The 24,113-nt window shown below is 42.6% G+C and overlaps 1 protein-coding gene across 6 annotated transcripts in view; it reads right to left on the bottom strand.

Moving 5' to 3' along the window:
• Window positions 1-24,113, bottom strand: part of DCAF6 (DDB1 and CUL4 associated factor 6) — a 357,580-nt gene that overhangs the window by 154,201 nt on the left and 179,266 nt on the right. For all 6 annotated transcript variants that reach the window (XM_033941039.1, XM_033941044.1, XM_033941043.1 and 3 more), the window contains exon 10: window positions 1,881-2,132. In XM_033941039.1, the coding sequence (XP_033796930.1) occupies window positions 1,881-2,132 (252 nt within the window). The remainder of the gene's footprint in view (window positions 1-1,880; window positions 2,133-24,113) is intronic.

The following is a 24,113-nucleotide window of genomic DNA, read 5'->3' on the forward strand; positions in this document are numbered from 1 at the left end:
CCACCATGAATTCTACTGTGTATCAGAGGGTGCTTGAAGAACATGTGAGACCATCTGTAAGAAAATTAAAGCTGAAGCGGAACTGGACACTGCCACACGACAATGACCCAAACATACCAGTTAAGCCACCAAGAACTGGCTGAAAACTAAGAAATGGAGAGTCCTGGAGCGGCCGAGTCAAAGCCCTGATCTTAAACCCATTGAGATGCTGTAGGGTGATTTGAAACGGGCTGTAAATGCAAGAAACCTCTCAAACATCTCACAACTGAAAAATTCTGCATTGAGGAGTGGGCCAAACTTTCCTCAGACAAATGTCAGAGATTGGTAGATGGTTACAAGAAGTGTCTCACTGCGTTATTTCAGCCAAAGCGGATAACACAAGCTATTAGGGTGTAGGGTGTCCTAATTTATTTCTCAGAATACACATTTTTGTGGATATCTATTGTTTCATGAGTAAATCAAGGAAAAATTTTGTTGTTTACCTGTAATTACATCACTTTCTTTTCCAGAGATTTTAAAAAAAAAAAAAATTTGACATCAATATATGAACATTTCTTAAGAAAGAACTGAATATTTCATGGGGTGTCCTAATTTTTTCACATGAATGTATGTTTTATGCAGTTGTGCCACCAAGTAAAATATAAAGGAATTTCTGTGTTCTCTCTTCTAAAAGAGGGACAGAAGACAATCATGCAGAAAAATAAATGACAATCAGGAAGTTTATCAGGACTACGATAGAGATTAACATTATATAAACCTTTTTGTAAACTTTTAATGGATGGATCTTAGATTAGCACTGATGCTCATACTAGTACTCAGCTGTCCTTAAAAAAAAGCAGTTTGGCTCTGAACAAAAGGAAGAAAGAAAAGAAAAAAAAAATCAAATTTCTGATCCCTGGTTAACACTACCAACTTCTAACTCAGGTTACAAATTAGTTAAAGGCAATAACTAGCAGCAATCCAAAGGATATCTTGTCTGTTTGCCTGATGATAATTTGGCTTGGGAGACTAACAGTCTGGGTTTCACCAGAGCCTTCCAGAACTGAAGAGGAACTCAGGGATTCAATCTTCCTCTTACTAGCTTCATCAGTATTTCCTTTAAATATTTAAACCAAACCAATGCAGAAAGTCACCCAGGTTAAAACTCTCCCTTAAAACTTTACAATGCTAAAATATTTCATAAGAACAAAGAAACATGATAGCAGTTAAAGGCCAAATGGTCCATTCAGGCTGCCCATCTACAGCATCCACTATTCCCTGTTCTCCTAAGAGATCCCACGTGCCTGTCCTACACTTTCTTGAATTCAGACACAGTCTTTGCCTCCACCACCTCTACTGGGAGACTATTCCATACATCTACCACTCTGTTGGTAAAAATGTATTTCCTTATATTACTCCTAAGCCTATCACCTCTTAACCTCATTCTATGCCCACTCACTTCAGACCCCAACAGGAAGTTAGCTCCCAATCTACTCCATAGGATTTAGAATGTTGCTGGGGTATAGTGCACTCTGAAGATCAAAAAAATAATAGTGTGTTTTACTATATCCCTTCTACCTTGTTGCGCCGTATGTTTGGAGCAAGCTGCCTGAATTCCTACAGCGGTGTTCAAGGCCAATTAAAAGCCCACCTCTTCGAGAGTGCTTTTGACTCAAGTCCTGTCACTTTGGGTTCTGCATCCCTAACCATATATGTCATGTCTGTCTTTTCAACTTAGATTGTAAGCTCTTCCGAGGAGGGACTGTCTATAAATGTCAAAAGGTACAGCGCTGAGCGTGCCTTTCAGTACTATATAAGCGATTAGTAGTAGTAGCAGCAGTTGTACTATTCCAAATTTTTAGGCCAGAAAATGATGCCCAGCCAAAAGGTTTCACTCTTACCAGACTGCTGAGCTGTATTATTTCTGGAAGCCTCTGTAGATGGTCTTTGTTCATTGTCTGGCGAGGATAGTAAAGAAGTAGAAGGAGGACTTTCTGTTGAAGATGTGGATGGTGGCTGGACAGACATGGAGGAGGAGGAAGACTGAAGAAGCTGTTCAGATGACGCATCCAATTCCATTGCAGTCTCAGCAGGTTCTGAACCAGCACTGGGGGTTGTACTTGTAGCCAAGGCTTCTGTTCTTCTAGTAGAACCTTCAAACAAACAAAGAGCTATAAAACTGACAACATGAATAAAGTACCTAATGCCGTGAAGAAAATACTTCTTCAAGATGGGGTGGATAGAATGCCTTCCAGGGAAAGTGCAAGAGAACTGTTCCAAACTGGTGGTATCAGGAGACATCACCCTTTTGTGTGGTTGATCATCTTTTTCATTGATGTAAAAACAAAATTTATAGAAGTTAAAATAAGCACAGAGGATTTCAGGTTGCAAAGAAATTAAATGTAGCAGGATAGCGATTTCATGCACTGTGGAAGTGAAGTGGGGTGCATAAATCCTCTATCAGGCTGCACAAATGTGAATTGGATAGTGGTGTACAAAAGTTATTTGCAGTAAGGAAGGAAGTTCTTCTTCACCCAGAGAGTGGTAGAAAACTGGAATGCTCTTTCGGAGCATTTTCGGGGAAAATACCCTCCAGGGATTCAAGACAAAGTTAGACAAGTTCCTGCTGAACCAGAATGTACGCAGGTAGGGATAGTCTTAGGGCACTGGTCTTTGACCAGAGGGCCACCGTGTGAGCGGACTGCTGGGCACGATGGACCACTGGTCTGACCCAGCAGCGGCAATCCTTATGTTCTTATGTTCAGTCCCTAACTTTTAGGGTCTCTGGAGTAAGATATAACAGTTGAGTCTTAAATGTTTGCTCATCGGTTAAAATTGCATTCTCCAGATAGTGGGGCTGTCTGTCGGTTAAAAAGGTGAATGTGATAATCCTGTCTGCACTAGATGGGGAGTTCAGCTAAGTGCATTTCCTAGGGCGCATGCAGACTGGGTGTCTCCAAGAGGCAGTTGGAAACCTGATCTTGGTTTCCAGCAGCTTCTGGAAACTCTGCTGTGAGACTCAAGCAGAGCTGGGATCTCTCTGGAAGGTGGTCTCAACAAGAGTGACATTACCAGAGGTATGTTAAGCTCCTGTTTTTGCAGAAGTCTTGTTTTTTGGGAGATCTCCACCACCAGATCAGGATCTATTCCAGTGGGAGGATGTTTTCCTAGGAGATTTGTTATTTTTGAGAAAAGCCTGTGAAAGAGACTGTAAAAAGAGATTTATGTCCTTACCTTGATAATAACTTTCACAGTAGCTAGGAGTGTCATTCTGGACAAGCAAGTTATCTCCCCATGGCCGAGAGCCATATGCAAAAGGAACTGACTGGATTTTTTCTGTGATCCTCCTACTTCACTGAGAGTTCTACTGCAACCTGCAATTACTATCCATGCAAACAAGAGCTCCATCGAACTTATGTGAAGTAAGGACAAAAATAGGAATTTTCACACAACTGTTCTGCTCAAACGTACTAACTCTTGAACACTCAGTGAATAAGAAACAGCTAACATAAGCATTAAAAAAGCTCAAGTAGTGCCCCTGTAGATGCCAAGAAAGCACAGTTACTTACTGTAATGGGTGTTATCCAGGGACAGCAGGCAGATATTCTTACATGTGGGTGATGCCATCCACAGAGCCCTGGTACGGACAGTATTAAAAGTGTATCATCACTAAGTTTTTAGAAACATGCGCATGTGCGAGTGCCTTCCTGCCAGACATAGGCTCGTGGTTCCTCAGTTCCGTAAACAAACTAAGAAGCCAACCAGGGGAGGAGGTTAGGTTGTGAGAATATCTGCCTGCTGTCCCTGGATAACACCAGTTACAGTAAGTAACTGTGCTTTATCCCAGGACAAGCAGAAAGCATATTATCACATGTGGGACTCCCTAGCTTACTACAATGGGATGGAGAGGGTGTTATACAGAATGACATGGTGACTATTACCTGCAGCTAGCCGCGGGTAACCCGCAGGAATGGGGCAAAAAAAAGAATGGTAGCTGTGGGTACGGGGACAAGGTTTTTCACCGCTCTGTGAAGCGGTGAATGGCCTTGTCCCCGCAGTAAAGTATCTGATGCATGTTGCCTCCCTTCCCACCCCTCCCAGTCAGCAGCCTTCCTCGCGATAGCATAGTCCAGGAGCCCCTCCTTCCCAATCGCCGCGTTCTAGGCATCTCTTCTCCTCGTTGGACCATCTCCCTCCCTTCCCCTCACCTTTGCGGATGCTTTTCAGAATCGAGGTTTTCTCTCTGAGCAACCTGGATGCCATAGGTTGTGCGCAACTACTCGGAAACTTCTTCTGATGCAAGCCACCCAGGTGGAAACAGGAAGTTGCGTCAAAGAAGTTTATGAGTAGTTGCGCACAACCTGTGAGAAGACTATGGCATCCGGGCTGCTCAGAGAGATGAGGGGAAAGGAGGGAGATGGTCCAACATGGGGAAAAGGTCAAGTGGCGCCGAAGGGGAGGGGAAAGAGGAACAGATGCCAAAGGAAAATGTGAAGGAAAGAGGAGGGAGCAGACACTGTTTGGAAGTGGGGAGGGAGAGGGGAGCAGAAGCCACATGGAAGTGGAGAGGAGAGAGGGGAATTCACGCTAGAAGGAAGTGGAGAGAGAGGGGAGAAGACGCCGAAAGGAAGTGGAGAGAGAGGAGCAGACTCTGGATGGAAGCAAGGAAGGGAGAGAGGGGAACAGACGCTGAAGGGAAGTGGAGAGAGAGAGAGAGGGAGGGGAGAGAGGAACAGATGCTGAAGGTAAATGGGGAAGAGAGAGGAGGGACCAGACACTGCATGGAAGTGGGGAGGGAGAGAAAGATGGGAGCAGTCACTGGTAGGAAGTGGGGAGGAGAGAGAGGTAGCAGATGCTGAAAGGAGAGAGAGGGAGAGCAGAGCTGGATGGAAGTGAGGAGGGGAGAAAGGGGAACAGATGCTGAAAGGAAGTGGGGAGGAGAGAGACAGGGGAGCATATACTGGATGGAAGGAGGGGGATAAAGAAAAAAGGGCACATGCTGGATTGGGGAAGAGGATAGAGTTAGTGAGATACTTGAAGGACTGAGGGAAAGAGGTGGCAAGCTGTAGGTAGACACAATGAAAGGGAAATTGAGGACTGGAAACTAAGAAAGTAGAAAAGAGGTAGAAAACAAATTGAGAAGGAAGCGCAGAAAAGGAAGAGGAGAAAGAGAGATACCAGAGCACTGGGGGAGGAGAAGGAGACAGATACAAAATCTGAAGGGAGGAAAGGAGATGCTAAAAACCACTTGGGGGAGGGAGGGAGAGATGGAAGGGAAGAAGACAGAGATGCCAGATCATGGGGGGAGCGAAGGGAAGAAGATGGGTGCCAGACCAATGGGAGGAGGGAGAGATGGAAGGGAGCGGCAGACAGTTTCTGGTAGAGGCATAGAAATAGAGCAGATGCTATATGGAAGAGGCAGAGAAAAGGCAGACAGTGGATGGAAGGAAGAGCATGAAGAGAAGATGAGGAAAGCAGAACCAGACAACAAAGGTAGAAAAAAAATGTCTATTTCTTTTCTTTTTTTTTTGCTTAGGAATCAGTAGTATTGTAGCTGTGTTGATAAATATTTATAAACAAAGACCTGCCATCTAAAGATCTCTTCCTCTAGTTTGTCAGCCAGAGCTCTGATTTATAAAATGACAATTGTACAGAATATTGCTTCTTTGTATACTTTAATAAAATAAGTTCCTTATAAAACTATTTGAGGCTTGTGCGGATAGGATCAGATGGTTTGTGGGGATGGGACCTGAGCTAGCGGAGATGGGACAGGGACGGGGACCGAGATCGTGGGGATAGGCGGGGACAAATTTTTTCCTTCTGTCATTCTCTAGAGCAGGGCTGCCCAATTCCAGTCCTCGAGATCTACTGGTAGGCCAGGTTTTCAGGATATCCACAATGAATATGCATGAGAGAGATTTGCCTGCACTGCCTTCTTGGTATACAAATCTCTCTCATGCATGTTCATTGTGGATATCCTGAAAACCTGGCCTGCCAGTAGATTTTGAGGACTGGAATCGAGCAGCCCTGCTCTAGAGTGTTGGTCATTAAGAAAATAAAATTTGTAATACTGCTTGGCCGAAGTGATCATCCTATCTAGAATAAGATTCCAGACAGTAGTGAGATGTGAATGTGTGAACTGAGGACCAGGTAACAGCTTTACAGATCTCATCAATGGAAGTGGAAAGCAACTGAAGCTGCCATAGCTCGAATCTCATGTGCTGTTATATGAACCCCGAGTTGTAGCCCAGCCTGAGCAAAGCAGAAGGCAATACAGGCTGCCAACCATGTGGAAATGTTCTCTTGGTTACAGGCCGGCCCAACCTGTTAGGAGATGAACAGTTGAGGAGATGATCTATGTGGCTTAGTCCACTGTAAGTAATAAGGTAAAGCTCATTTGCAGTCCAAAGTATGAAGAGCTGTATCTACATGGTGAGAATGAGCCTTGGGAAATAACACTGGAAGCACAATTGATTGATTCAAATGAAATTCCGCGACTACTTTCGGTAGGAATTTAGGATAGGTGCGGAGAACTACTTTATCATGGTGGAAAACTGTAAAGGGTGGGTCCGTCACCAATGCTTGAAGCTCTTTACTCGATGAGCGGAAGTGCTGGAGATTAGAAATACCACTTTCCAAGTGAGATATTTAAGATGAGCAGAAGACATTGGTTCAAATGGAGGCTTCATCAGTTTAGTGAGAACAACATTGAGATCCCAAACCACAGGAAGCGGTTTGAGAGGTGGTTTGATATTGAAAAGTCCATTCATGAATCTGGAAACAAGGGGATGAGCAGTCAGAGATTCATTCTTGACTGGACCATGAAAAGTATCGATAGCACTAAGATGAACTCTGACTGAAGTGGTTTATTTATTTATTTATTTATCAATTTTATACAATATTTCCAAGCATAACATCTTGTACAGTAAGGTTGTAATTAGGAACTTCAAAAAAAGAAAAAGCCAATAGAAGAAATACTAATATATTCTCCTTACAATTAAGCAATCTGTAGTCCACAATTATTATGATCCAAGACTTCAAAAGAGTGACAATAACAATCAAGGAAAATCAATTTAATCTTAAAGAAAATCTAAGTGACCAAAGTCGCAGGGAGTAATTAACCATGTGTTTCAGTTGTTACTTCCATTATTCCACCTTTCTCAAGACGTTTCAAAGCTACAAACTTTGTTAGGTGTGTCGGATCAAAGAAAACATATTTATCTGAACCATAATGAACAATACATTTACAGGGAAATCTAACAAAAAAATTTCCCCCCACTGAAATTACTCCAGATTTTAGTAACAAGGGCTGCTTTCTCCGTTTTTGAGTCTCTTTGGTGACATCTGGAAAAATCTGTACTTTCTGACCTAGAAACTCTTTAGTTCTATTTTTAAAGAACATCTTCATTATCCAGTTCTTATCTGGCGCCAATGCAACAGTCACCAACAATGTTGCTGGTATAGCCAATTCACTTATTGAAGTTTCCAATAGTGTAGTAACATCCAATTGTGGTTCCTGTTGTCCCTCATTAGTCAATTGCTGGTCCAATTTTCTAACAGGCAAGTAGAATACTTGTGTGAATGGTGGAATTAGTTCCTCTGAAACTGAAAAAATCTCCAGGAAATATTTCTTTAACATTTCCCTGGGGGACATAGAAGGAACCCTAGAGAAATTTAGGAACTGCAAGTTATTGGCACAATGGCCATTTTCAATCATTTCCAGTTTCTGCCTAATGTTAATACTATCTTTAATCACAATTTCTTGAACTTGTTTAACTCCTGTTATTCAGCTTCATTTTTTTGAGACATAGTTTTAACTGAGGTCATTTCTAATTGTAATGCATTCAGTTATTGTTCCTGTTTATCAATTTTCGTTTCCAGCACTTTAATTTGTGGATTCAAGGAGTTTCCCAGTTTAACAACTAAGTCCCAGAGAGACCCCATTGTGATTTCAGTGGGTTTTTCAACCGTGAAAGAGGAAATCTCACCTCCCAAGTTTGTAGTTTTTGGTTCTTGTTGTATCTCCCTCTTCCTCGATGTTCCAGCCGCAGTATCACTCTCCAGACTCAAAAAGTCTTTTGGTATATCTATACCATAGCTCGCAGATGAACAAGCCTCCTGGGTTACAGGCACTGCCTTGTTGGACGCACCTGATTCCCGCGGCGAGCTGGTACACTGCGGTTGGGGGGGAGTGGATAAGTGGAGAAGGTAATCCAATACTGAAGATATAGAAGAGGATGAAGCATCCTGATGATGAAGATTACACCATGTTGAAAACCATGTCCCATTCTGCTGGTAATACTGCTTTGTAGATGGTTTTCTGGATGCATGCAAGATGAGTTTGACAGGATCAGAAAGATCAGTGTCAGTTGAGGTCATCCCAAGAGGTACCAAGCTATCAGGTATAACGACTGAAGGTTGAAATGTAAGAGAGACCTTTGAATTCTGCTTGAGAAGAGATGGAAAAATCTGCAGAGAAAAGGATCTTTGACATTGAGCTGAAGTAAAATGGAAAATCACAGTTATCTGGGCCACCAAGGAGTTATGAGATCATGGTGCTTGATCACTAATGCTTGTGCTTGATCAATCTCGAGTATAAGAGGAATCAGTGGAAACACATACAGAACTTGTGCGTCCAATCCAGGAGAAAGACTGCCTCTAGGCGCACAGTATTGTCTGGAACAGAATTGAGGCAGTTTGTGATTGAGAGGGGATGCAAACAGGTCTATCTGAGGAATCCACCAAAGAGAGAATATTTGATGCAACCCCTCATATAGTTGAGAAAACCTGCTGAGTTTGTTGACCACAGTATTCTTCTCTCCTTGGACATAGACCGTTTTGAGGAATATGTTGTGAGCAATAGCCCAGTTCCAAATATTCTCGGCCTCTTGACAAAGAATCAGAAAACCTGTTCCTCCTTGTTTGTTGATGTGATACATTGTGACTTGATTGTCTGTGTGTATTAGTAGGACTTGATTGAATATAATCTTAAAAGCATTGCGATTGACCCTGAGTTCCAAGAGATTGATGTGGTATTATTGCTCTTGGGCGGGCCAGTGACCCTGTATGCAAAGACCATCCAGATGAGCTACCCAAGCATATTTGGATGAGTCTGTGGTCAGAACCTTTTGATGTGGAGGGATTTGAAACAAGAGCCCTTTGGAAAGATTGGAGAAATTCATCCATCACTGCAGAGATTGACGAAGTGATGATGTGAGTGTACTCTCTTGTGAAAGTGGGTCGAGAGCTTGAGATCATTGAGATGCCAGAGACCACTGAAGTGTCCTGAGATGGAACCTCGTAAAGGGGGGTAACATGGACTGTGCACGCCATGTGACCTAATAGGATCATAATTTGTGTGGCTGAGATGTACGGAAGATGATAAACTTGTTTGCAAAGTTGAATCAAATTGTCTTGTCTTTGTTGAGGTAGAAATGTCCTGAGTTGAATCGTGTCTAGCAGGGCTCCTATGAATTGAAGAGTCTGAAAGGGTTGAAGCTGAGATTTGGGAAATTTGACTTCGTACCCCAACTGCTGAAGAAACAGAGGAGAGGCATCTTTTATGAGACTTTTGCGAAGATAAGAAGAAACTTGGAGTCCTTGAGCCATTAAAGTTGCTGCCACTACTACTACGCACTTGGTGAATACACTGGGCGAGGATGCCAAGCCAAAGGGCAGAACTTTGTACTGAAGTGTTGATGGGCTACCTGAACTCTTAGAAATTTTCTGTGGGCAGGATGAATCGGTATATAGGTATAAGCTTCTTTTAGATCCAGAGAGCATAGTCAATCGTTTTAATCTAAGAGAGGATATAGAGTCGCTAAAGACAACATGCAAAACTTTTCTTTTACTAAGAATTTGTTAAAATCTCTGAAGTCTAGAATTGGACGAAGACCTCCAGCACCGTCTTCTTTGGGATGAGAAAATATCGGGGGCAGAAGCCCTGATTCTTTTGAGCAGGGGGTACTATCCCTATGGCATTCAGATGGAGTAGAGATTCTATTTCCCGAAGAAGAAGGGACGTCTGCTGAGGGTTGAAAGAGGACTCTCTTGGAGGATGATTTGGAGGTGTAATGACAAAATGAAGAGAGTAACCCTCTTGAATGACTGAGAACCCATAAATCGGTTGTCTGTATGCAATGTTGATGGTATAATTGGAGCCGACCTCCGACTGGCTAAGGAAGAGGCTGAGCGAGAGGGACAGCGGCTATGCTCTCCATGAGCACGTCAAAAAGACTGAGCAGATTTTTGAGGAGCTGTTGGCTGAGATTTTTGAGGCCGCTGTTGCTTCTTCTGCTGAGGTGGCTGAGGGGCAGAAGGTTTATCAGACTATCATCTCTGATATGAGGAGGCAGGTTTAGATGACTGTGAAGCTGAGGGAGGCTTAGTCTTCGTTCTGACCAAAGAATTCCAGTTCTTTTCATGTTGAGTCAACTTTTGCATGGCTACCTCAATAGAATCCTCAAAAAGTTCTTCTCCCAAACATGGAATGTTTGCCAATATGTCTTGGAGGTTGATGTCCATATCTGAGACTCTCAACCACGCTAGGCGTCTCATAGCCATTAACACAGCAGATTATCTAGATGACAACTTGAAGGCATCATAAGCTGACCTCGCTAAGTATTTCCTAGTTTGGGAAAGAATGCAAAAAATGTTGTGAAATTTCTGAAGATGTTGTGCAGGAATATATTTGTCAAAGGTGGGTAATTTTCGTACCAGATGCTTAAGATAACAGGGCATATAGAAATTGTAATTAAAGACCCTGTTCGCTAACATAGAATTTTGGTAATGGTGACATCCAAATTTCTCCGCCTGGTGGTGCTGAGGCATAGACCCTTGAAGCAAAAGACTTTTTCAAGGTTGATTCCACAAGTAATGACTGATGCTGAAGCTGTGGTTTATCAAACCCCGGAGAAGAAATGATTCTGTAAATGGAATCAAGTTTTCTTGGAGTTACTGTAACAGTCAGAGGCATTTCACAATTATTGAGGAGAGTCTCCTTGAGCATGCCATGCAGCAGTAATTTGATCAGCTTTTTGGAAGGCTCATCATAGTCCAAAGCTTCCAGGTATTCAGCACTGAAGCTAGAGTCAGCTTCCAGCTTGACAGGTAAGTCTTTGCCTAACTGTCTAATATATTTAGTAAAAAACAGTCTTTCTGTAGGAGATCTTGTTTTCGGAGGAGTTTTTTGTGGAGATGGTTCCTAAGGGGTGTCATAAGCCTCAGTTGCAGAACCAGCGAGGTCACCTTCTGATTCAAAATGTAAATCAGAATCATATAGAAGCTTTGGAGATCAATGCTTACGATGTCTTCGGTACCGATCCAAGGAAAACGAGGAGGATTGGTAAACAGCTCTTTTGCACTTTGAAGTACTTGATGAAGATCGATGCTGTCTTAACCTCAAGTGTTGAGCAGAAGAGGAATGCTGATGTTTCAAGGCAGTGGATCGATGCACCGATGGAGAGCTGGAGCTTTGATGCAATGATCAATGTTAGGGATTAGAATGTCGAGACGAGGATCGACGTCTCAGTGAAGATCCATGTTGACATTCTGAGGGAGAGCTGACTGTGGTACCGTGGGGCCTCGTGGCGCTATACTCAGACTGGGCCGGTACCGAGGGAGCTGATTTAAGCACTGGCACTCCATGCAGTTTGAAAAGATCACTGGAAGAACTCATCGAGTGTCTCCCTAAATGAAAGCACCGGTACTGTTGACTTATCTTCGGTGCAGCAGCTTGCCTCGGAGAGGGTGACCTTGCCGAGGATGCACACCTCAAAGGAGAGACAAGCTGCAATAGTGGAGAATGCTGGCGTCACTGTTTGGTCTGCATCAAGGGACTCGATGCTGTTGCAACCTGTGACGCTGGTTGGGAAGCGGATGGCTTCTTAACTGGCTTCCCCGATGGTGCAAGATCTCCCGATACCAATGTTGATGTAGGAGTCTTCCATGTCTATGAGGTCTTGTCGATGTCCATGGCCACACCCAACAACTTCTCCTGATGAAGGCGACCTGTTTACTGCCTTTGATACTGTTAATCACAGCTTACTCCTTGATACACTTTCCTCGCTTGGATTCCATTGTCCTCTCCTGGTTTGCCACCTACCTTTCCCAACGCACCTTTAGTGTATGTGTTGGTGGGTCCTCTTCTGCTGCTACCCCGCTAGCAGTTGGCATTCCCCAGGATTCTGTCTTAGGACCTCTTGTCTTCTCTCTCTACACCTCTTCCCTCGATGCCCTGATCTCCTCTTATGGCTTCCAGTATCACCTATATGCTGATAACTCACAGATGTACCTCTCTACACCTGAAATTTCACCTAAAGTCCAAGAACAAGTCTCTGCCTCTTTGGCTGTCATTGCCACCTGGACATCCTGCCTTCATCTGATACTAAATATGTCCAAGACTGAGCTACTCCTCTTTCCTCCTAAACCCTATGCTCCTCCTTTCTCCATCTCTGTCATTGTTCCATTCTCCTCTGCTTGCAACCTCTCATTTTCTATGCACATCCAACAAGCTGCTAAGACCTGTCACATCTATCTCTTCAATATCACCAAAATTTGCCCCTTCCACTCTGAGCACACTACCTGGACCATTGTCCATGCTCTCGTAATCTCACACTTAGATTACTGCAATCTACTTCTAACTGGTCTCCCGCAGTGTTGCCTCTCCCCTTTGCAATCTGTGCAAAACTCTGCTGCACGACTCATCTTCTACCAACCTTGCTTTGCTCATACCACCCCTCTCTTTAAGTCACTTCACTGGCTCCCTATCCGCCATCGCATATAGTTCAAGCTCCTATTGCTTACCTACATGTGTGTTCATTCTGCTGTCTCTCAATTCTCTCCTCTCTTCTCTCTCATTATATACCTCCCAGAAAACACCATTCCTCAGATAAGCCGCTCTTAGCTTTACCCTTCTCTTCCACTGCCAATTCCAGACTTTGTTCCTTTCATCTAAATGCCCCTTATGCCTGGAATAAATTACCTGAGTTTGTCAATCAAGCCCCTTCCCTTGTTTAAAAGCAGACTTAAAACCCACCTTTCTGATATAGCCTTCAATCCTTAACCTTACTCCTCTGCCCTCCAACCCAGCTAGCTGATTAGCCATTCTCAACTGTATCCATGACATCCTGTTTGTCTGTCTTGGCTGTTTAGATTGTAAGCTCTTTTGAGCTGGGACTGTTTTCTTCTTCTTTGTGACTCTGTACAGGGCTACATACATCTGGTAGCGCTAGAGAAATAATTAATAGTAGTAATAGTAGTAGTAGCATGCTTTTGGAGTGGGGCTGAGGATGCAGCCACCAATCCATGCTGGCTTGAGCCTAAAGCATCCAGGGCAGAGACTTAAGGCGTCCGCTTAAGGAGACCAGCAAGAAAGCAATGTGTTCTGGAGAGGATGCATGTGGGCTCTTGCCCAAAGCACCATTTCTATTGTAGCCACCATGGACCTCAGGACTTGAAGATAGTCCCATGCCAACAGAGCTGACTTTTCCAAGAGACAAGAAATTTGGGAGTACAGCTTCTGTCTGCATGCCTCTGGTAAATGGAAGTGGCTGGTTGCCATGTCAAACAAGACTCCCAGGAATTGAGTCAGTGTCAAGTTCCTCTTTTGGTAATTCACAATCCAACCCAGATCCCCCAGGACTTGGATTACTTGATCCACTGTGCGCCGACCTTCAGACAACAAGGAGGGCCTGATCAGCCAGTCTTCCAGTTAGGGATGCACTTGCAATCTCATCTTGCACAGGTGAGCTGTTACCACAACTATCACTTTGGTGAAGGTGTGAGAAGCTTTCACTAGGTCAAAGGGTAGAGCTGAAAATTGATAATGATTTTCCAGCACATGAAACCTGAGAAACATTCTGTGGTCTGGGAAAACAGGAATATGAAAGCAGGCTTCTGTCACATCTAAAGAGGCCAGGAATTATCCCAGGGTTACCGCTGCTATGACAGCTCAAACCGTGTCCATTCGAAAGTGCAGAACTTTGAGCGCTGCATTTAAGTGAGTAATGTCCAGAATGGGTCTCTAAAATCATCGGAGCCTTTCTTTGGTACAATAAAGTATATGGAGTATCTATCTGCCTAAGCTCGAGAGTTCGGGCAGCACCGGCTCAAAGGCCTGAATATTGAGCAAACTTCTCAAAGTGGCTTGAACATTTTCTGCTTTTTCCAGGCACCCTGTGGGAACCAATCTGTTAGAAACCAATCTGTTAGAAACCAGGCAAATTTTATCTTGTAGCCGGACTGAATGATGTCCAGAACCCAGCAGCTGGACAAAATCTGAACTCAGGCCTGCAGAAATGCCTAGAGCCTGCCCCCTATATGCAGAGGGGCCTCCCTCAGCCTTACATCATTGTGATTTCTTGGTAGATGGAGCAGCTTGGGAAGTGAAGGTCTGGTTATGCCTAGATCTGGAAAACTTCTGTCTGTATCTCTGGGAGAATCTCTGCAATGTGGCACTAGAATGCCTGGAGCAACAAAAATTAGAGTGCCCTAGAATTTCCTAGTCAAACCAACCTCCAGTTCCTATAGCTGTATCCACCCCCTCTGATTGTGATATTAATCCCAAGATATAAGAATGTTAACTAAATGGTCCGAAAAAGGAAAAATTTCTGTTTTGAAATTAAGTTGATCTTAATCCTCCAAGATTTCCGTAATCTTGTCTCCTCTCTACTTATTTCTTTTTTCCTTAAATTGAGGTTAATATAGATACACTTATGTTTTATTGCCTTAATTAATTTTTATTGGAGCTTTTCAAGTGTTATCTATTTTCTTTATCATGTGTAAACTTGTAATATTTGAAAATTGCATAAATTAAAAAAAGAGGGCCCTGAGCCTCCAGAGGTTCTGGATCTACTATCAGGCAAGGTCTTGGGGTGACGGTCTACCACAGAATTCATGAGATCATCCAGGCCTTTACCAAATAATAGCTTTCCCTTAAAAGGGAGCCTGGCAAGAGTAACATTAGAGATGGAATCACCATCCCATTGCCTGATCCAGAGCATTCTTCGAGCAGAAATTGAATAAGCTGAAGTGAATAATGTCATACAGAGAATCAGTTATATAATCCACCAGATAAAAGATGAGGAGGAGGTTCATCCCCCTTATTCTCTAAAGTGTGCAGTCTGGACAGACAAGCGCATTGGACAAAGGATGCCACCAAGGCAGCCTTGGCTCCCAAAGTCACCGCCTCAAAACGTCTCCTGAGATCTACATCCATTCAGCAGTCCTGCATGTTCTTGAGCACCACGCCGCCTTCACTCAGAAGGGAGGTGCACTTAGTGACCAGGGCAACCAAGGAATCCACTTTAGGCTAACTAAAAACTTGCTGACACTCCTGTGCCATAGGATACAGCCAGAACATGGCTCTCGCCACTTTGAGAGCCCCCATCGGAGAATCCCACTGTATATTTGGGGGGACTTTAAAAAAAATTAATATTGCCTACGTTTGATACAAAATACTGCAGTACACTTAATTTTTAGATTAAAAAAGGTAGATCATATAACCCCATATTACAGAGAGCTGCATTGGCTTCCCATTGTGGCAAGGGTATTGTTTAAGTTTGGATGTCTATGCTATAAGGTGGTGCATGGTATAACTCCAGGGTATTTAGTGGATCATTTTAACTTTTTTTAGTTTTCGATGCTCTTCACGTATTTCAACAAAGTTCGATTTTCCATCAATTAGGGGATGCCGTTACAAATGATTTCATAAGACTACTCCAATATCAAGCAGCTACTTGGGATTCTGTTCTCCATCGACTATTTGTTACTTCAACCTCGTATATGAACTGTATAAAGCAGTTAAAACTTATTTGTATGATAAATTTTTCTAACTAACCATCTTATACTTTTTGTAATTCACTGTCTGATGTTCAGAGTTTTTTTTTTTAAACTGTCAACCGCAAGGATCCTCATGATTTTGCGGTATACAAATGCTATGTTATATTAATATCTGGATGCCAAGGAAATGCTGAAGACTGAGGACTCACTCTACACATAAGGGAGGAGGAAGTAAAAGGAGCTGGCTGAGTGACTAAATTCAGCTCCTACAGAGACTCCGAAATAAGATCCAGCAAGGTAGCAGACTTAAATAAATGCAGAACCGTGGACTCGTCCCTGGGTTCTAAAGCCATAGTAGTATCTAAAAAGTAAGTAATATATTAGAATTGAAAATGACATTACAATATTTAAAAAATCTTTAAAAACCTATCTATTTAACGATGCTTTTAATATCTAAAATTTTAACATCTTTTAGAGAAGTTTCTAATCGTACTATGGTTCAATCACCCCTTACCTTTTGTTTTTTCCTTTTTTTTCTACCAAATATTTAAGATTGTAACTTTTAATTTTTCCCTCCCGACTCTTGTCTGTAATTTATGTAATTATATTGTTAAAATGTTAGTTTCTCCTTATTATTCTTTACTTGGATTTTGTACATCGCCTAGCAATTTTAATAGGCGATTCATCAAATGTATTAATAAACTTGAATATTCCCAGGTCCCCTGCCACAGGAAAAGCATCACTGTGATCTGTGCGGCAATGTGCTGCAGACTGCCTCCCCTCTTTACAGTTGCTGGAAATGAGAAGAATCACTGCCTCATGCTGGAAATGCCTCTTCAATGCTGATCTTCAGGCTGCAAGTCAGACATGGTGTTTGACCTTACCCCCACCCCTGCACTAACAGAATGGGGGTGGCAAAAAATATAGCCGGCACCCTGCAAGACACTGCTGCACCTCTTACGGATGCCTAACACCCTGTGCTCAAACCCCTGCTAAGCAGTAGGTGAGGATGAAAAATGGGGACGGACTCAAGCACCAAAACTACTTGTGCAAGCTGGCTAACGGGTACCACCAGGGATCAGCGTGTCAGCTGCAGACCAATCTGCTTCTTCTCCATGCAGGCAGAGCTGAAACCTAGGTGAAAGCTCCGAGCACTGAAAACACTGAATAACGGTTGAAAACATTGAATAAAATAAGAAAGAGAGCAGAACAGAAACACTATTTCTGGCTTGCAAGCGGAAGGGAAAAACTGCAGGTGGCAGAAAAGTTCCCAGGGAAGTAGGATCATAGGAAAAAAAAAACGGATTCCTTCTGCATATGGCTCGCAGCCATGGGGAGATAACCTGCTTGTCCAGAATGACACACCTATTGCACTGGAAATAGTGTTACTTGTTTGAAATTATACTGTTCAAGAAGTGCCTCTTATTCTACTGAACAAGAATGGTCCGTTACATAAAGAAAAGCCAAAGATTACCTGGGATCTATGGAATTACACTAGGAATTTAATTGGATACAGGTTTTTATTTGCCTTTCCATCTTATGTTTCCAAGAGGCTTTCTACAGAACATCAATGGATAAGAGACATCACAATTAATTCTAGTAATGGAACCTCATTAAAGTTTACGTGTTACAAATTCCCAGGAACCAGATCCAATTATACCAAAAAGAATTGATCAAAATCTAAGAACATGATAGAAGTTCAAACAAGATGGTGTTTATCTTTCAGAAGTCAACAATATAATCTGTATATCACAATTTAACTGGTTAAAATTATATCACAACTTTATTATTAACCTCCGTGAAAGTGAACAAAAATATTTTTAACCCTTTAACTGCCAGATGATGAAATGGCTGCTTTATATAACTTGATGTTGAATGAGACCAACAGTGCCAAGGTAACAGGCATTTGGAGATACAGATCATAAGAGCCATAGAAACACATGTTGCTTCTGAGTAACACTGCCAAATAAAGAGTTAACTTATGGCTGTTTTCAGCCAATAAGAAAATGGAAAAAGCAGGAGATCCTGAAAAGTAAATGCCAATTTGTATGAACTTGTCAAGAGTTTGTTCTTAGATTTTGATCCATTCCTTTTGGTTTAATTGCACCTGAGAACTTATAACAGCATGAGCCTCATGGGGTTTCCTTTTCCTGTCCTAGAACAGACTGTGCAATCTTTTCTATACATAAATATTAGCAACTTCAAAATGTGCAAAACAAGGCTGTGGAACTGAATTATGCCTTACCTGTTTGTTTAAGATTATTGGCTTCATGTGACTTATATCCATTTTAAAATTTTGCTTCTTCACCATAAAGCTTTCTATTTATGTCTTCCTTCATATTCAGCCAATCACTTTCTGTCTGACTTTTATCCTTCTAATTACAACATGAAAAATCCCACACATATCTTGATCATAGATGCCAAACAGCATTTTTCTTTATTGCTCCTGCCCTTTGGAATCCCCTATCTGCAAACTTGCAAATAAAAGTCTTTTATCCAAAATTTTTCCCAAACACACAACTGACTTGTTTTGACTTCTTGTTTTTCTGCTTTACTGCTACCTCAGTGAAGCTTTTCATGTCTAATCTTTAGGAATTATCTTTTGTCTTTTTTCATGAAACACTTTGCAGTATTCTTTGCAAAAAGCACTATGATGAGCTCTAATAAACAAGTTTCACAAAATAAATTTTTAGTAAGTTTAGAAAATATTTTAGTTTAGCTAAAATTTGAAGAATTCATGGAATTCTAAATTCCACTCCAAGTAAAGATATTTTCTTCATGGATCAATGAAGCATCTACCAAAGGCCAGCTTACCCACTTGTACACATTTCAGATTCATACATAGTTCGCTGAGAACTAGCAGGACAGAAAGTACTTACTGCATAGGTGATGTCACTGATACATCTCCAGCTTAGTAATTATTAGAAGCTTTTGAGACCCTTCACCATACATGCATTCCACCTCCAAACTATAGCTGTTGTACAGGACTACCTCAGTTTACATATCATTGGTGCTCACATCATCACGTGATTCTTACCAATTTAAGTGAACTCTTTCTGACACAAGTTTCAAGTTTAATAAAAATTTGTGTACCGCCTATCAGTCTTCTAAGCGGTTTGTACATAATAAAATAGGGTAACATAGATTAAAACATACAGGACCTACTGGAACGATAGGATTAAGATAAAGAATTACATAAAAAAATAGGAAAGAGAGCCATATAGGGGAAATGCAAAAGGAAGGGAGATTCCATCTGATAACCAAAGCCAAAAATGAAGATGTTTCATAAGGTAAGTGAATTAGAGGTTGAATGCATCTATAAAAAGAAACGTTTTTAGTTTTCCTTTGAAACGATCTAGCATGGGTTCATCCCGTAGTTCCAGGGGTAATGAGTTCCAAAGAGATGGAGCTGTGACAAAGAAGTTTGTTGTTTGTGTAGTGCTAATAATATGGAGAGATGGACCTATTAAAAGATTTTGTGATTGTGATCTCAGTGTTCTAGCTGGGGTGTAGGGATTTAGAAAATTGTTTATGAATTCTGGCTGGTTGTTACCGAGTGTTTTGAATGTTAAAAGTATGATTTTATAGGTTATTCTGTCGTGTGGTGCTTTTTCCCAGTAGCATCTTTTTCATGGTTCACATAAACAGTCAAGCCTAAGCTGGCACAGGAGGAGGAAGTGACCCAATGTGCAGCGTTTTACTTCCTCCTTGCCACAGCAGCACAGTGAAGGAGAAGAGAAAGTGAGCAGAGCTGCTGATGCTGCCACTGCCCATGGCTGAAAATGAGAAGGGGCAAAAGGAAAGGTGTACAGAGTAAAAGGGGCAAGTGTGGCATGGGCGGATTGGGGGCAGAGATGCAAAGTGCAGAAATAGCTTGCTGACATACTGTGCCAGGGAGAAAACCTCTTCAGAGATAAAAATTCAAGAGGTAGTATTATCATCAAGCAACACAGTAACAATCTTAAAGACCCTCTCCATGCCCACTCATGACCTAGCCTCCTCTTCCAGGAAGCACCAGAGTGAGGGCAAAGGAGGTCCTATTACTCTCAAAGACAAAGGTATTCTTCCTCCATCCTGCTCTTGCCAATCATGACAGCAGAGATCTCAGAAGACCCAACCAGTTTCATAGCTAAAACCAGGGATGGGATTTTAACTGTCTCCATAACAATATAGCCAGTGTCCCATGCTAAACAAGTTTCCGGTAAGAGAGAAGCTTATGTTTTTCACAAACTAATGGCCCCTTATGACATCAAATCAGCGGATCAAGTTCTCAGCATCAGGAAACATTTAGCAAGGCACTCTCTTCTCTTATGCCAAGGCAGTTGAACCCATTTCAGCAGGAGAAGATGGCAGGATTTTACTCCAAGTATTTCTTGACCACAAAGATGATTTTGTGTGTGTGTGTGTGTGGGGGGGGGGGGGGGCGGTTTCTGTCCTACACCCAAGGGCCTTGAACAAGTTTCTAGTAAAAGAGAAGCTCAGGATGACTTCCCTAAGCACCTTAATTCCTTTTTTCCCCCAAGGGGGAGTCTAGTAAGGTTCTGTGAACTTAAAGGATATTTACATTTACATAAAGATATATCCCAGCCACAAGAAGTATCTCACATTCATCAAAGTGAAACATTACCAGTACCAGGTACTGCCTTTCAGACTCATGTTAGTTCCTCAGGTATCCACAAAATTCCTTGTGGCTGTAGCAGTGTATTATTAGGAGAATGGTGGGCCTCACGTCAAAATCCTCCAATTCTTGTGTCAGTGGGAATCCTGTCACAAAGTATAGGATAGGGTACCTTCATCCAATAGTAACAACAGTCAGTAAACACTTGGAGAAACATAAGAATTCAATGAGATGGAGTCATCCCAGTTTCCTTAGCACAGCAGCTCAATTAGTTTTGCAGTATCTTGAGATCAGGGTACAAGCTTCTCCAGTCCTGCCTTCTGACTTAGAACAGCGTCTTTTCTACAAAGTTTTTGTAGTGAAGTTCAAAATTCACTGTTTCCTTTGAGAAAAAGTCTTTTACTGCACTGGCTTCTTCTACCCCTATAGACCTCGGTGGCCACTCTGAATCAGGCTCTGTTATCTCTATCTCCATAGGTTGAGCTGGTTCCTCTATAAGGCTCTGAGGCCCAGATTCTCAAAACAATGCCAGAATCGGACATAAGAACATAAGTAATGCCTCTGCTGGGTCAGACCAGAGGTCCATTACGCCCAACAGTCCGCTCTCGCGGCGGCCCATCAGGTCCAGGACCTGTTTAGTAATTCTCTATCTATACCCTTCAATCCCCTTTTCCTTCAGGAAATCATCTAATCCCTTCTTGAAACCCAGTAGCACACTCTGTCCTATCACATCCTCTGGAAGCACATTCCAGATGTCCACCACCCTTTGGGTGGAGAAGAACTTCCTAGCATTGGCTCTGAATCTGTCCCCTCTCAATTTTTCTGAATGCCCTCTCATTCTTGTAGTTTTTGAGAGTTTGAAGAATCTGTCCCTCTCCACTTTCTCTATGCCCTTCATGATTTTGTACGTCTCTATCATGTCCCCTCTAAGTCTCCGCTTCTCCAGGGAAAAGAGCCCCAGTTTCTCTAATCTTTCAGCATATGAAAGGGTTTCCATACCTTTTATCAGTCATGTCGCTCTCCTCTAAACCCTCTCGAATATCGCCATATCCTTCTTAAGGTACAGCGACCAATATTGGAAGCAGTACTCCAGATGCAGGCATACCATCGCCCAATACAACGGCAGGATAACATCCTTCGTTCTGGTTGTAATACCTTTCTTGATAGCATTCTGTTCACCTTCTTTGAGGCTGCTGCGCACTGTGCCGACGGCTTCATCGTTTTATCTACCAGTACCCCTAAGTCCTTCTCTAGGCTACTTTCTCCCATTACCAGCCCTCCCATTGTATAGTTGTACATCGGGTTTCTGTTTCCTACATGCAAGACTTTATATTTCTCTACATTAAAGTTCATCTGCCATTTATTCGTCCACTCACCCAGTTTGTTCAAGTCCCTTTGTAAATCTTCACAGTCCTCTTTAATCCTAACCCCACTAAAAAGTTTTGTGTCATCTGCGAATTTTATAACCTCGCACTTCGTCCCTGTTTCTAGGTCATTAATAAATACATTGAACAGCAACAGTCTGAGTACCGACCCCTGCGGAACACCACTCGTGACCCTTCTCCAGTCCGAGTAGTGGCCTTTCACTCCTACCATTTGCTTCCTACCCGCCAACCAATTTTTGATCCCTCTATGTCAGGGGTGCCCAATAGGTCGATCGTGATCGACCAGTAGATTGCCAAGGCTCCGTGATACTCATTTTGTCTTGGCGATCTACCGGGCCGATCAGCCTTTCTCTCCCCGAAGTCAATTCTGCCGTCGAAGAGGAAGTTCTGGCCAGCCAATCACTGCCTGGCTGGGTTGGAACTTCCTCTCCGACAGCAGAAGTGACGTCGGGGAGAGGAATGCTGGTTGGCCCGACACAGTGAAGCAGGGAGAGCTTGGGGCTGCGGCAGCAGCTTTGGGGCCTGTTATTGGATGGCGGCAGGGGCTTGGGGGCCTGTTCCCTGATGGCGACAGTGGCTTGGGGGAGGGCAGGGAGAAAGAAAGAAAGAGGGCAGGCAGGAAGGCAGAAGGAAAGAAGAGAAACAAAAAAAAAGAAAGGGGGCATGAAGAGAGAAAGAAAGAAAGGGCAGGGATAGAGGAAGAAAAAGTTGGGGGAGGGAATGAGGTCTGGAGGAGAGGAAGCATACAGGCTGAAAGAAGGGAAGAAAGATTGGATGCACAGTCAGAAGAAAAAAGTGCAACCAGAGACTCATGAAATCACCAGACAACAAGGTAAGAAAAATGATTTTATTTTAAATTTAGTGATCAAAATGTGTCTGACTTTATATCTGCTGTCTATATTTTGCACTATGGCTCCCTTTTACTAAACCGCAATAGAGGTTTTTAGCGCAGGGAGCCCATAAGCGTCGAGAGCAGCGCTGGGCATTCAGCGCAACTCCCTGCGCTAAAAACTGCTATCGTGGTTTAGTAAAAAGGGATGGGGGTATTTGTATATTTTTGTATGGTTGTTACTGAGGTGACAGTGCATAGAGTCATCTGCTTTGACCTCTTTGAAAAAATCCCGGAATAGGAATGATAATTAACATTTTCTCTGCGTACAGTGTGTTTTGTGTTTTTTTAAAAAATTTTATTGTTAGTAGATCATTTTGACTTGGTCATTTTAAAAGTAGCTCGCAAGCCCAAAAAGTGTGGGCACCCCTGATCTATGTACATCTCCTTCCACCCCATGGTTCTTCAGTTTCCGTAGTAGGCGTTCATGGGGTACCTTGTCGAAGGCTTTTTGGAAATCCAAGTATACGATGTCTATGGGGGCCCCTTCATCCATTTATTTGTTAATCCTTTGAAGAAGTGCAGTAAGTTCTTTAGGCACGATCTTTCCTTGCAGAAGCCATGTTGGCTTGTTTTCATCAGTTTATTTCATTCTAGATGTTCTTCGATGCTGTCTTTTATCAGCGCTTCTGCCATCCTCCCTGGGACCAAAGTCAGATTTACTGGTCTGTAGTTCCCCGGGTCACCTCTCGATCCTTTTTACACATGGGTGTAACATTTGCTATCTTACAATCCTCTGGGATCACCCCTATTTTCAGGGATAGATTACAAACCTGCTGTAGTATTTCTGCTATTTCTTCTTTTAGTTCTTTCAATACCCTAGGGTGGATTCCGTCCTGGCCCGGAGATTTGTCAGTTTTTAATCTATTTGCTTGAGGCTTACCTCCATGGATGCTAATTTTTCTGCTTGATCTCCTTTGAAGATTTTTTCAGGTTCCGGCACGTTGGATGTGTCCTCTCTTGTACATACTGACGAAAAGAACATGTTTAGTCTATCCGCCACGTCTTTTTCCTCCTTCACCACTCCCTTCCTATCTCCTTCATCCAGCGGTCCCACCTCCTCCCTTGCCAGCTGCTTCCCTTTAACATATCTGAAGAACGGTTTGAAATTTTGTGCTTCCCTGGCTAGCCTCTCTTCGTATTCTCTTTTTGCTCTTCTAACCACTCGGTGACATTCTTTTTGATGCTTCCTGTGCTCTTTCCAGTTTTCCTCGGTTTTGTCCTTTTTCCACATCCAGAATGATTTTTTCTTATCTCCCATCACTTTCTTCACTTCTTTAGTTATCCACACCGGGTCTTTTGTTCGGTTCTTTTTGCATCCTTTTCTAAATCTGGGGATATACAGATTTTGCGCTACGCTCACCGTGTCCTTAAATAAGGACCACAGTCTGCAATTTTTTTGAGCTGTTCCTAAGTTTCTTTCTTACCATTACTCTCATCTCTTCATAATTTCCTTTCTTGA

Source organism: Geotrypetes seraphini, chromosome 4 (assembly GCF_902459505.1).
Source record: "Geotrypetes seraphini chromosome 4, aGeoSer1.1, whole genome shotgun sequence".
Taxonomy (NCBI): Eukaryota; Metazoa; Chordata; class Amphibia; order Gymnophiona; family Dermophiidae; genus Geotrypetes; species Geotrypetes seraphini.